Source organism: Acinonyx jubatus, chromosome B2 (genome assembly GCF_027475565.1).
Source record: "Acinonyx jubatus isolate Ajub_Pintada_27869175 chromosome B2, VMU_Ajub_asm_v1.0, whole genome shotgun sequence".
In the NCBI taxonomy this organism is placed as follows: domain Eukaryota; kingdom Metazoa; phylum Chordata; class Mammalia; order Carnivora; family Felidae; genus Acinonyx; species Acinonyx jubatus.
In genome coordinates this window covers 32026205-32041049 of record NC_069385.1, presented here as the reverse complement: position 1 = coordinate 32041049, position 14845 = coordinate 32026205, and the positions used below count along the sequence as shown (strand labels likewise).

The window sequence follows — 14845 nt, the reverse complement described above, 5'->3', positions numbered from 1 at the left end:
ACTTGGGTGAGTCAAATCTCACGTACCTGCTGTTGGTCACAGTGGGCTGAATAAGAGATGATGGACAAATTGCGTAAGTCCAACCTCTCAGTAAGTTATTGCACCTCCCTGCTCTTTACTTTGGGACGCCACCATGAAAAACCACTGGCTGGTTCTGGAGAAGCTAGACACCGTGCGTCTCACAAAGCATCAAATCTACTTAGTGAGCTATAGAAAGACAAGTCCAATCTTGTCTGAGTCAGACACAAGAGACACTCTTGCCCTACGTCAGATTCTTCCAAGCCACAGAGATTCAACCATAGCGTACATTTGGCAAGTTCATCTACTTAGGCAGACTCAACTTAGTTTTGCCTTTAGAACCCTAAGGAAGAGCAGCACGAAAGGTCCCTTACTGGTCTCTGGTCTCAAAGTGTCAGAAGTTCCTTTCATTCCTTCTGATTCTGTCTCTCTTTCCTGATTGACAGGGAAAAGTAAAAGAACCTGGTCATGACAGAAAAACCTGTTCAATGTAGTTGGAGAAGCATCTTTTCCCAAGTCTCAGGAAGGTTTCTCTTCAGAAAGTCTTAGGGGGATCCTTTTTGAGCTGACTGCTCCATGTGGCTCTCCTGTTTGCTCTGGGTTAGGGACGTACTTACTTCCAAAGGAGAGGGGGCAAAATATCCTTGGATTAGGGGTTCTTCTTCTACTGTGAGCGTTACCTCTCACTAGCTGTGAGCTCCCGGGAAAAGGAGGTGTGCTAGAATAGATGGCCTTTCAGAGGCTCTGAAAATCTGTGAATGATTGGTACCCGAAAGGTCCTTGGTTTTAAATTATCTTCTCCTAAAAAAAATAGAAAGTGGAAAAACAGAGAAACAAGATGAAAGGAAAACATAGAATAAAGGATGTGGCTCAATGCAGGAATTCATTGAATAGTACTTTCAGTCCTGAGGCACATCTGACCAAGATCACGGATTTGTTTCTCTCCACTGTAGACGCTCCTCCACTCCTCATTGCCTCTCTTTCTTCTTTGGTTTTCACCAAGGAAAGGTTGTGAGCATCTAACCTGGGCCCCATTTTAGCATATAAGTGATAGCAGTCGATAAACAGTTGTTGAATGTATTATCTGTGTTAAAATATACATCAGCTCGCATCTTGTCTTTTCTTGCCTTTATAATCAACTCTAAGTACCAGCTAAATCTTATCAGACACAATTTTTTAATATACTACCTTGAGGCAAGGAACCTGTCGGATCTCATTCACCCCTGGATTCTCAGCACCTTGGTTAGTGCTTGTGGCAGACACTAGGTACATATTTTTGAACAAATAACAGTAAAAATAAATGGCAAATTATGTCTGTTTTAAAAAATATCTGCATTGTTCCAATTAAAGCAGTTGCTTCAATGTACTTGAAACTTTGCTGTAAAGGAATGGACTAGACCCGGGAGCACAGTTTGTGAACATACCTTCCAGGATTCAATTGCTTCTGATGGTGTTGTAAAATAATCCCTCATTATTTAGACAACGTTTAGACAGGCAGACAGGAGGGATTGCTGTAGACATACTTTATTGATCCCTTAGGCTAGTGATAAGAGGATTAAAGATAGTAAGTTCAGATAAATACAAAGATGTCAGTAAAAGAAAAAAAAAAGCTGCTGAGTTTTTTAGTTAAATGCACCTACGAGGTGGTGGTGATGGTGGCATAAAACTCCATTGGTGTTTCATGAACACGTTAAAATGAGGTTATACTGGCCCTTTTCAGCCCCTTTTACAATGTTTAGAACCTTACCTACCACTGAGGGGAGTTGAAGATTTTCTTCCTGCCGAAACTCACAGACTTTCATAAATTAAATACGATCTGGAAAGCACAGACTCACCATTGACCTTATACAGTATGTAAGTCCATGAAGACATGAACGCTTAAAGTGTAGTGTTGCCCAAGAAACTCCCTGTCACACCTCAGTTGCCCACATGACCTTAATGATGACAGCCGTGACATTGAAGCAACATCATATGAGGGCTGTATATAAATAACTGCTCCATTTCTTTAAGGATTGAGAGGATTCTAGGAGGTGTTTTAACATGAGATCAAATTTTCCTCTATGCACATTACTATTTATATAAGGGAAACTGCACACACACTTTCAGAAGTAGAGACCTCAAATGGAATGTTTACAAAGACATATTATGTGATTTTGTGCATTTTCCAGCTTCCTGGCTATCTTACATCCCACAAGATGACTTTGAAATCAGGTCAACCTTGTTTGATGATTGGCTGTAGCACTTATCAACCATATTACTCTGGACAACTTTTCAGTGTCCCTGAGCCTCAGTTCCCTCTTTTATAAAATGGGAGAGTTGGCTGTGAAGATATTTAAGACCATTAGCGTTATTTTTACCTTCCTCCTTGATTTTCTGCATAAGAATTATGGCATCTCCGCCAAGTTTTCTTTATTTTGTACTTCCATGTAATCTATTATGTTGAACCACACGCCTCTATGAAATTGTCATTTTTGTAAGTTAAAACGTTAAAATATTAATACTTTTATATAATTTACATTAGGTACATTACATTAGGTGGTTTTTTTTTCTTTTTCCCCTTAGTTTTCAGTTCCAAGCACTGACTGATAACAAGGCTGGCATATCTCCAGTCACATACATGTGCAGGATGTCAGATTTTCTGTGCAAGATTATAACATGGAGTTAAAGCTTCTTGAAGAAAATCTTCATGTGAACACCTGATTTTAGTAGGAGGAAAAAGTGGTCCAACACAAAATTTAGGTTCAGAATCTAATTTTCATAGCCTTAAAATATGAATATCATATAAGATGTAGTAGAAAATGGGCATTTATAATCCATGGTTCTAATAGAAGGAGACATACATTTGCATATGCTATTAACAAAGCACCAACTAACATAAGTACATAAGTATCACCATTGCTAGAAAACACATTCTCTTCTGGAACCTAACTATTTGGTAAAGAACTTAAAATTGCTATCGCCTCCTATGTATATATGTCTGTGTACATATACATAAATTAATCCCAATTAAGGTTTTTCTCATTTTTAATTGTTGAAAAAATGTCAGGTATAAAGGATCAGCAAAGGAAGATATGAGTCAGTATTATTGTTCTGTAATACTCTGAGTCAAATTAAGTGTAATAAGAAGGAGATTTTAAAGTTTCTGTCTTGTTTGCACACAAATGTGGATGATGATCATAAATAATGTGCTTTCTTTTTCTCCTTTGAATTCTGATCGCCCTGGAATTTAAGGCTAAAGTCCAAAGTATTTCAGCTGATCACCTAACTGCTTGAGAGAACCACGTAAAATTTCAAACTAGCCTCTCAAACCATAGGCTCTTCTGAATGCCTGCTCATGGTGTGCCAGTTAAGACAGTCTCTTATCAAAACGAGCACCAATTGGAAGGCCTAAAAATGACACTAAAAATGACTATTTCATTTCTCTTGCCACAAGTTAGAAAATAACGTCAATTTTCATATAATCTTCCAAGAAATTGATCCCAAACTGCAAAGTCTCAGATATAAATTCCGTTTGTAAAGCTCCCAAATCATTCTGGGCCTAAAACCAAATTCCACCCGAAGAGCAGATTTGTGTTAATTTTCTATTAAACTTGTTAAGAGAGCAGGGCGTAAATAGTGTACATAGTGTAACAGAAAAAAATAAGCCAAGGTTTGCAATTTATGAATTCATGATATTGGATCTTTTCTGGTTAATTCTTTAATATCTAACATAGACTACAATGAATATTTAAAGACTACAATCACAAAGACTCTTTGGAAGACGTTTCAGGGATGATAATAAGTAGGCTATATTCAAATGTAACACTGAAAACAAAACAAACAGAAGAAAAAGATTATTTTTTCTATAAATCGACTTTACAACTATCTCTAGTAGTTTACACATCATGACATCAAAAAGTAAAAATGGTACCTAGCGTGTAAATGACTGGTTGACCCCAAGTGGCTCAGGGTTCTTAAGTAAGCCTTATAACGCCACGTAGCAGCTGGCAACAGGCAGAGATGACATCTTGAAAATGTTGCCTTCTCAAAGGCAGCTGGGATCAGGAAACATTACCTGGAGAACAGACAGAGCACCTTTCATTTCAGAGAGGGGGGGCAGAAAGAAGAGTGAAAACTAAGAGCAAAGGAAAACACCTTTCTTATAATTAGCTATAAATGATGGCATGTTTGAAAACCAGTAGAACAGAGGAAGTTTTACTAAAACTATGCATCAGAAAATGTGTCAGAAGTAGACAGCCCAAGAGGAATTGATCTAAGTACACCTTTTATCAAGATCACGTATACATTTTTCAGTGGATACAAGGGAAAAAGTCGGAGACAACATACCTTGGCATAATCCTGCATGCCATAAATTTACGCTTTCAGCATCTGTCTATCACCTGCCCCCCCTTCAGTCTGCAATAGCGCAGTCACTTTTGCCCACAGTTGTCTCCATGTTGCCCTACAAAGGCCCACTCCGTGACTTGGCCAACCCCATTTCCTGATTGCCCATCCCTTCATCTCTGAGCACTTCAAGGCTCTACAAAAATATCATTTCCTTCCAGGAACCTATTTTTGATTCTCCCAGTTGGAGTTAATCTCATGAAATTCCAGACCGTTGGGGTGGCCAAAGATCATAGAGATAAGTGGTTCCAATTCCTCTTCTCATAGCTGACTTCGAGTTCAAATACTTTTGTTTCCTTTTTCAGCAAAGTTCTTTTTTCTTTTAAGTTTTTAAAATATAATTTCTAGTTAGCTAACAGTGAATATTGGTTTCAGGAGTACAATTCAGTGATTCATCCTTTACATACCACACCCAGTGCTCCCAACAAGACACAACTGTTTTTTTTAAAATGACTTCACCCTGACTGTAAAAATTTTTCAACCCATTCTGTTAACCTTCCTACTCTTGCAATACTCAGTACAGAGCTGTGTGTTTGGGGACCGTGCAGTAACAGCTTGTTGGATTAAATGCAAAGAAATTAATCCCAACACATGATGTAACCTGGTTAATAAGCATCTCCTCTCATGGTGTTAGAGACCTCTCTCTGGTTTGGGAAAGTTTAAAACATTAGGAAAACATTAAATGTTGTTTATCCCCAAATAAACAGTATTCTAAATGAAACCTAGGTGACAATTAAAATTTTGGGTGCCTTAATGTTTCTAAATTACTTGAAAGCCACATTCCCCCTATAACTAAGGCCCTGAGGTAGATATTGCCACTAAATGCTGAAAAACAACATTATAATCTAGGTCTTTTCTACAGCTTTGTCTGCTTATAGTTTCTCCTACTAGGCCTCACCAATCAAAATATGGTCCCCAGACTGGCCACATCATCATCTCCTGGGAATATTTTGGGAAATGAAATATCTTAAGCCATCCCAAAATGTACATCTTAGCAAGATACCTATGTTATTTGTATGCCCAACGAATTCTAGAAGAATAATTCCAGACAATAGAGAAACTGCATTTTTAGTTCGGACACTCTTTGTATCTGAAATGAGTGAATAATTTTGAGGAGCAAAGAGCAACTGAATACCTTAAGTAAATGCTGCTGGCAAGAGAAAAATACCAAAAATGAAATATGTAGTGAATTAAGCATTAGCAGTGAATTAAGTAGTATACAACAGGATTTGCTTATTAAAATATAATATTAAAGAGGAGAAAGCATTTTAACATTATTGAAACATAGATGTACCTTACATTTATTGAATCATGCTTGGAATAATTCTAGAATTTCACAAAAACATTTTTTTATAGGCCACCACATAAAAATTTACAAAACTTGCCAGACAAAACTTAATGGAAAATGTAAGAAGTTTCGTTCACTTAAATGTCATAATAATTATCATTTTCCAGTTAGGAAAATACCTTACCTTTTTTTATGGCAACAATTTCTGGTTTTCCACCAAATTGAGTCCTCTCTGTTCAATTATTTTGAAAAAGCAAACAAATTAGCAATATTTAAAAAAACAATGGTACATTTCCAATTCTTTTTATTGACTCAGTACCTTCCATCTCCTGAAAAGTTAGTTGTGAATCATTGAGTCTTTTCTGGTGACTTGGCAGGTATGAGGTCAGGAAGTTCTAGGAAGTGTAGGGTTGAGGATTGAAATATCTGATTCATATAAGTTTGCCTCTGCTCTCAAGAGACTTGGAGTGGGGAGCTCAGATCCAGGAGCTCTGAGAGAGTAGCTAACTGCAGAGCCCCAGTGGAATTACTCTTCTAACTCTCTTTCTTGGAGGATATCAAAATATTCTGTGTATTTTTAATGTCCCGAGTATTTTCAGTTTCCTTTTTTTCCAAACAAAGGACTATTTCATATCGATTTCATGGTCCTTTGGGCTTCATTCTGGCAAGATAAGGTACCAAAGATAAGGTATCCTTTCTGTACATTAAAAACACATAAATATGTGTAGGCTAAATTAAACATTAGCTGATATCCAAAGGAGGGACAATTGACTCCGAAAAGGTTGCTGTTTACAGTTTGACTCCTGAATGTAATAAGATATTGGGGTAAGAGGGAAGTATTTATTTTTGCTTTAGTGATTTATATTAGTCTGACTAAAATCCTTAATAAAAAAAAAAAGAAGAAGAAGAAAAGCCAGTTAAGGTGCCACAAATCTTGAAAAAATCAGTTCAGCGAACAAAGAACATTGAATGAGAAGTCAGTAGAGCTGGGTTCTAGTTCCGGTTTTCATAATTAGCTGTAAAATTCAGGGCAAATCATTTAATATCTCTGGGTTCAGTTTTCTCATTTGCCACCTACCGTCAAATCCTGGGTGTGGAAAGGAGGCTATTTTACTAACTCTGGGAAATGATGGAAGGTGGACAGTAGGTATGAGGCTGGATCACTTTCTTCCACAGCAAACAAGTCAGGATGACTACATTCTGAAACCAACAAGTGCCATCAGAACCTATAGAGAAAATTATCTGTTTCAATGAAAGGGGACTAACTGAGCAGAACTTTACACGGGGCTATTTGATGTTTTCAAATACGAATAGGATCTAGTAGAAGAAGGAAAGAAGTATTAGAAGGAACTATATGGTGTAGGGCTACTAACATTTTCTTGCATCTGTAAGCACTGGCATAAACAAGAACCACCATCACAAACATTATCCTTTGGCCAAAAAAAAAAAAAAAAAGCAATGTCTAACACTCTCCACTGAATTTGTTGCAAGTTTGTCGACAAACTTACATCAAAATATTTAGTTTTCTTTTCTAAAGTCATACGTTAAGGAATTGGGAGGAATTGTAATTAATACAAATTAATTCAAGATACTTCTACTTTCCAGTAAAACTAAATTCTATTTTACTTATATATTTCTTTTTGGCAATTGGTCTTTTAAATAAAAACAGAACATCTGTGTGTTTTGGGGGGTGGGTGTTCAAATACCAAAGCAGCATAAACATCAGTACAGTAAAACCTTGGATCGTAACTTGCTCTGTGAGTGATCCGCAAGATGAGCAAACATTTCTAATAAATTTTAACTTGATATATGAGCCAATGTCTTGCAATACGAGTAATACATGATGCCGAATATGACATGATCACAACTGAGCCGGTGGTTCGTCTCTCACAATACACACTGTAGGATTGTGGGTGATCATCTCCCATGCTCGGACGCTTGGTCTCAGGCTGTGGTGTTTGGCAGAAATCAGTGATTTTTCAGAACGTTGGAAGCTGCCCACAACTGGCACTAGTGAATTTTTTGTCACTTCAAAGCACCTATGGACAGTCCTTTTCTTTTCCATACAAGAATCAGCTTAGGAATGCTTTGCTTCATTCTAGGTCAGGTGGCCTGCAGATACAGACTCTTTCTTCTGCTGCCTTATTGTCAGTTACATTAAATACAGTATATGAGAAGAGTTTATGAATACTGGATTGTGGTCAACATCCGTGCTAGCATACACAATGGCCCCCGTGCGGAAAAAGGTTAAAAAGAAAGGCAGTTATAAGGAGATGATCGCAGTGGAAGGTAAGAAGGAAATCACTGAGAAGTACAAATGACATATGCAGGTTGCCGAAATTGCAAGATGTTATAAGAAGTCTATGTCTGCATCTTGTTTGCAGAGGAGGAGGAGACAAAGGCGGAGGAATCGCTCGCTTCAAATGAGATTAGGAAGATGTGTAAAATGTGTGAAACAGCGCAAAATTTTGTGGAAAAGCACCACCTGAACAAGTCTGTAGCAGTGCGAGGGATGAATCTGTTGAATGACCATGCAATGTCACAGTTCCCCGAAATCCTCCAAAGGAGGCAAAACCAAGTGTCACTGGATAGGTCCCTTGTTAAAGTTGCATGAAAAGAAAAAGATTTCCTTGAGCCAATAGACAGCAGTGATTCCGTTAGTGATAGTGAAAGTCGTCCTACACAATAACCCTCCTCTCTCTTGTTTCCCTCACACCAGCCATGAAGGTTTTCAGAGGTAAATGCAGGCTAATTTGCTTATTTTTCTTTATATTTTGTACTTTCTTTATAATTTTGTATTATGTTACAGTATTTGTAATCATTTTTATATCAATTTTTTTGGGTTGTGGAACGAATCATCTGAGTTTCCATTATTTCTTTCGGGGAGACTTGCTTTGATATACAAGTGCTTTGGATTACAAGCATGTTTCTGGATGAAATTATGCCACAAACCAAGGTTTTACTGTATTTCATTAAAAAGAATTGCCAAAAAGCCACAATAGCATCCAACACACCATATTAGCTCTCATCATTGCACCTGGCTTTAATTCCTCTCTTCTTGGAAAATCAGTGTTTCCACTTATTTTGTACTTGCAATCTCTTTCACCATCTCAAAGAATCTCCACCATTTCTCCTCTACTCTAAGGCTACGGGGAGGCACCAACCTATCAGCACGCTAGCAGGGATGGAAGGTCTAGACAATATGTGGCAGGGCCATCTTTGGGCAGGTAGACAAAACTAATATTTCAGCTGACCACAGAATGGTCACTGCTTAATTGTGATTTGTGCAATTAACTAAGATCAAAGCAAATTTACAGGCAATGATGTAAGCTTTTTCATAAAGAGGAGAAATTGCTAATTTGTTCATCAATATAGTTTATCACTTTCTAAATAAAGAAATTAGGGGCACCTGGGTGGCTCAGTTGGTTGAGTGTCCAACTTCATCTCAGGTCATGATCTCACAGTTCGTGGGTTTGAGCCCCGTGTCAGGCTCTATGCTGACAGCTCAGAGCCTGGAACCTGCTTCAGATTGTGTGTCTCCCTCTCTCTCTGCCCCTCCCCCGCTTGCACTCTGTCTCTCTCAAAAATAAATAAACATTAAAAAAAAAAAGAAATGAACCACAAAAAATTTTAGTGGAACGCAGTTCACTTACACACACACTCACATAACTAAAATTAAAACATTATAAGGCATTACTTACCCTCAATGCAAGCAACGTATTCTGAGCCGATTTATTTTCTTCTGTTTGCTTTTCATGAAAAATGCTGTTTGCAGCCAGTGGTGTACTGGCACCTCTCATGCCCACTGACAAGAACAGGTTAACTTTTCAGGACTTCTGAGAGCCAGTTGACATCACATTTATAGCTTGATTTCAGCTAAATGAACAATATATATTCATTCTGCTAAATAAATGTATGTGTGTATGTATATATATATATATATATATATGTACTGGAATCATAATTTTCATACATATATATATAATCTCTCTCTCTCTCTCTCTCTTTCTCTATATATATATATATATATTGAGTTTATATGTATATTTATAGTCAAATTCTGCAAATCAAGGCTTTTTTTTTCTTTGTTTTTTTTTGTTCCTTTTCAGAGTCAGGTGTCAAACACTTAGCAGCACACCCCTGGTTGCAGACCACTAACTTCACTTCAAAAGTTACTAATGGGCCTCAACTTATAGTTAAAAAGACGCTGAATAAAAACCTCATGGCTCATAAGTTCAAGTCCGGGGCTCTGCACTGACAGTGCAAAGCTTGCTTGGGATTCTCTCTCTCCTTCTTTCTGCCCCTCCTCTGCTCTCTCTCTCTGTCTCTCTCAAAATAAATAAACTTTACTTAAAAAAAAAAAAAGAAACATTTAACCTCACAATAGTAAATTCTAATAAAGGTTTAACTCTCAGCTAACCAGTGACTGGTTCCTGACAGAATATGCATGTTTGAAATTATTTCTGTATTTATTTGCCTATAATTATTAGCTGTTGACATTTCAAACTACATCCGGTCAGGCACGAAAGAACAAAAAGCGAATGGAAGAATCACACAAAGTGCTCGTGGTGGTAAGAGGCAGCAGGAGTTTTTAAGCTCAGTTTATGCTCTGATCCCTTCCAAATAGTATCAAGGTTGTGTGTTCTTTTCACACCATTCCTGGCTTTTCCTTGTCTTCTCTTTATCCTTCCAAGTTTCTTCCTCTTTTCTCCCTAGAAGTAATAGGTATATGAAATATTCTGAAGAAGAGGGATTTTGGTTCAAAGAGAAGACTCTTTTTTTTCCCCTCAAGTCTTGGAAACTAAAAGCTTGCCTTGGTAGCCAAAATCACGCACACACCTACATACACATATACACACATGCACACACATATACGCACATGCACACACATATACACATGCTTTAAGTGACTTTATTCTTCTACATTCCTGTGCTTTTGCCTCATTTCACTCATACACAAGTCTATTCAGTTTCTTTTTGAGTAAACAGATCAGTAGTATGGAAACGTGAGCTGAAAATTTTACCTAGTAAAATGCACTTCAGTGCTCTGCGAAACCAGGGATAGAAGAAACCGTATATTATGGGATTACACGTGGAGTTAAAATAGCCAAACCATGTCAAAGCATCAAACAGAACTACAGGAGTAGAGAAGTTCAAAAAGGGATCCAATAAAATTGTGAAAAAACAGGGAAACCAACATAGTAAGAAAACGCCCATCACTATTCCTAAAGTTTTGGCCGCTTTTTTGTCTTTCCTCATTTGATTATTTTGATTTTCGGGCAAGCTATTGATTGCTCGAGCATGTTTTCTTGATACCGCAAAAATCTTGCCATAAATCCCCACCATCACAGACCCAGGAGTGAAGAACCCGGCCATGAACAAGGTGGTCCCCCATAACTTGTTGAACATCACTGGACAGGAACTGGAACAGGCCACCAGTATATCGTAGCCCTCAATCCCGTCGGCGTAGGCCTCCGAGAAGACCACCCCGAAAGCAAATGCTCCGGGAACCGACCAGCAGAGAAATAGCAATCGCTTGATGAGGGGAATCGTCATTTTTGTGGAATAACGTAAAGGGTAGCAGATAGCATAAAATCTGTCAATAGCCACAGAGCAAAGATGGAAAATGGACGTTATGCTAAGCATCAGGTCAAAACTGTAATGAATCTTGCAAAATGTAAGCCCGAAATACCAGCAAGTCTCCACCGATCTGACCATACTGTAGGGCATGATGGTGAGCCCCAGGAGGAAGTCAGTGACTGCCATGGAGAGGATGAGGAAGTTGGTTGGTGTGTGAAGCTGCTTGAAGAAGGAAATGGATACTATCATGGCGAGGTTGCCAAACACCGTGATGAATATGGCTGCGGCCATAAATGAATACATAGCAGCTCGGACACCCAGTGGCCTTTCATTTTCCGGGCAAGATCCATTTCCGTATCCAGAGCAATCCAATATTTCCTTCAGAAAAAGCAAGAACACATGAAATTTTGTCAGATATTAATCAAATATTCTATATTTTTTGTAAGTTTTCACAGAACAACTCAAGAAAAATATAGAAGACTCAAGGAAGATAATTAATTTATGCTGAAATACTAATTACAATCTTTCTCATTTATGTATCTTAACTTTCATTTGCAACTTCACAGAATTTTAACCTGGGTTTAAATGATTTATTTGCTTTATACTTTCCTGGATTCAAATTATACCACCAACATTTAGTAGGCTCTTATTTTATTCCAGGGCCAGAAATGAAAAAGAAGGAAGAGAGGAGGAAGAGAGAGAGAACTGGGAGGTGGAAGGAGGGGAAGAGAAGAAGCAAGTTCATTATCTACTTTATTATAATTGATGCTCCTATGTTCATAGAAAGAATGGATATTTATTAGACAATACATTCACTTCTTCTTCAAATAAGTCCGGAACACTTAATCAGCTTTTATTTGAGTACAGTCTACTGCCTTGTGGGACCAGGATGTTATTATTATTTGAAAATTGTTTCATTCATGTGTTGTATTATTTTCATGGTGTTTTGATTTTGTTCATGCCAAGGTTGTTTAAAAGGGGAAGAATCAGGGGCGCCTGGGTGGCGCAGTCGGTTAAGCATCCGACTTCAGCCAGGTCACGATCTCGCGGTCCGTGAGTTGGAGCCCCGCGTCGGGCTCTGGGCTGATGGCTCAGAGCCTGGAGCCTGTTTCCGATTCTGTGTCTCCCTCTCTCTCTGCCCCTCCCCCGTTCATGCTCTGTCTCTCTCTGTCCCAAAAATAAATAAACGTTGAAAAAAAAATTTAAAAAATAAGGGGAAGAATCATTTAAGGATGTCTAATGACCGGGTAGAATCATTTTCAGCCAGTCATGGAGCCCTGACAAGCATCTCACCAGCCAGAGCAGCTGAATCAGACATGGGCAGAGGCCAAAATTGGACCACTCTCACTTCTTTGGGAAGAACAAGTACACCTCCATGGTGCTTCTCCTCAGAGCCTTGGGCAACGCGTATCACGCAAAATGAAAGCCGAATAAGTTTCAGTGTGTGAGTCGCAGAGAAAGCTATAGGAGCAGGTGGTTAGCGAGCTTCAGGACAGCTAGGCATCTCCACTCCTTCCTTGTGTTGGCCCAGTATCTTCATTTTGCATATAAAAATCTGCATGATGCTATTTCCATGTATATTTGGAAGGTAACATGTTCATGAATTAGGATAACTTTCCTTTTTTTTAAAGTACGTTGGGGGAGAAAACACTAAATACAAAAAGAATACAATAAGAATAACTGTCAATACTGCTGAGAGTCTGTGGCCATCAAGGGCTTCACAAATATCAGACCTGACCAGTTACTAACAGATAAACCAATAAATTCTCAGCCCCTGTGAGCACCATCAGACACTGAGCCACAACTGTTTACAGAGTGCCCACAACACGCAAGACACAATGAAAGGAACAAGAAAGCTTGAGCTAGTCCTTGGCCTCAGAGATTCTACAAAACAACTGAAGAGGCAGAACTTAAAACCTAAATGACTCTGCACCACAGATAAAAACCAACTGTGGAGATTAACTGATCTAAAAGGAGTCTAAGCAAAATGTGCAAAGGTAAAAGAAATGGGTGAGGGAATTTCAGGCTGGGGTAGACAAGAATGCTCCGGTGAGGTTGGGACTTTACATTTGGTTCTCAGTGGGTGAGTGGGATTTAAACAGAAGAAAGAAAGCCGGTTATAAGCAGAAGAAAAGGTGAAGGAAGAGCTCGAGGTTGGTTGAAGATTTTTGAAAGTCATTCTCAGGGTCTCCAGAACATAACAGAGAAAATAGAGGGTGGGGGAGAGGATAGAGTGGGAGGCGGGAGGGTGTCTAGTTTCACTGTTGCCCCCAAGCCAGTGGTCTTAGCCAGTAGGTAGTCAAGGAGCTTTCCCATTTTTCTCGAAGTTAAACGTGATTTTAAAAAGAAAAAATAAAGAAAGCAATTAAGATAGCTGCAGGAGGAGAATGAGTGCAGATCTGAAATTAAAAGCTTTCTCCAACTGATTCTCTTTTTGTTGAAGAATAACTGACATAGAAGACTCTATTCGTTTCAGGTGTAGTGATTTGATATTTATATATTATAAAATGGTCACTACAATAAGTCTAGTTATCATCTGTCACCAGGCAAAGTTGCTACAATGTTGTTGAGTATATTTCCTATGCTGTGCATCATATCCCCATGTCTTATTTATTTTATAACTGGAAGATTGTACGTCCTAATTCCATTCACCAATTTTGTCCATTCCACCCATCTCCCTTCTGATGACCATCAGTTTGTTTTCTGTATCTGTGAATCGGTTTCTGTTTTGTTTATTCGTTCACTTGTTTTGGTTTTTACGTCCCACATATAAATGAAACCATATGGCATTCGTCTGGCTCTGCCTGACTTATTTCACTTAGCATAATACCCTCAAGGTCTATCCAAGTTGTTGCAAATCGCAAGATTCTTTCTCTTTTAAGGATGGATAATATTTCAATGTAAATGTAAGGACCACATCGTTATCCATTCATCTATCAATGGACATTTAGATTGTTTTCATATCTTAACTATTGTAAATAATGCTGCGGTGAACATAGGAGTGCATATGTCTTTACGGATTAAAGTTTTTGTTTTCTTCAGGTAAATACCTGGAAGGACAATTACTAGATCATATGGTAGTTTTGTTTTTAATTTTTTGAGGAAACACCGTACTATTTTCTGTAGTGGCTACACCAGTTGACATTCCCACCAACAGTGCACAAGGGTTCCCTTCTTTCCACATCCTTATCAACACTTGTCATTTCTTTCTTTTTTTTCAACGTTTATTTATTTTTGGGGGGACAGAGAGAGACAGAGCATGAACGGGGGAGGGGCAGAGAGAGAGGGAGACACAGAATCGGAAACAGGCTCCAGGTTCTGAGCCATCAGCCCAGAGCCTGACGCGGGGCTCGAACTCACGGACTGCGAGATTGTGACCTGGCTGAAGTCGGACGCTTAACCGGCTGCGCCACCCAGGCGCCCCATCACTTGTCATTTCTTATCTTTTTGATAATAACCATTCTCACGGGCGTGAGATGGTATCTCATTGTGGTTTTGATTTGTGTTTCCTTTAATGATGGTGAGCATTTTTTCATGTGCCTGTCGGCCATCTGTATGTTGTTTTCTTGGGGGAAA

At 38.6% G+C, this 14845-nt stretch overlaps 1 protein-coding gene across 1 annotated transcript; it reads right to left on the bottom strand.

The window, feature by feature from the left end:
* Window positions 1-10581: 10581 nt before the first annotated feature.
* TAAR2 (trace amine associated receptor 2) lies at window positions 10582-11887 on the bottom strand. Its single transcript, XM_015074316.2, has one exon. It carries the CDS (start codon window positions 11570-11572, stop codon window positions 10652-10654), a length of 921 nt encoding a protein of 306 aa, XP_014929802.1. The 5' UTR covers window positions 11573-11887; the 3' UTR covers window positions 10582-10651.
* Window positions 11888-14845: the final 2958 nt, after the last annotated feature.

Coding starts and splice junctions, on each gene's coding strand:
- TAAR2 (XM_015074316.2), bottom strand. CDS start 11,572: ATGTATTCATTTATGGCCGCAGCCATATTCATCACGGTGTTTGGCAAC.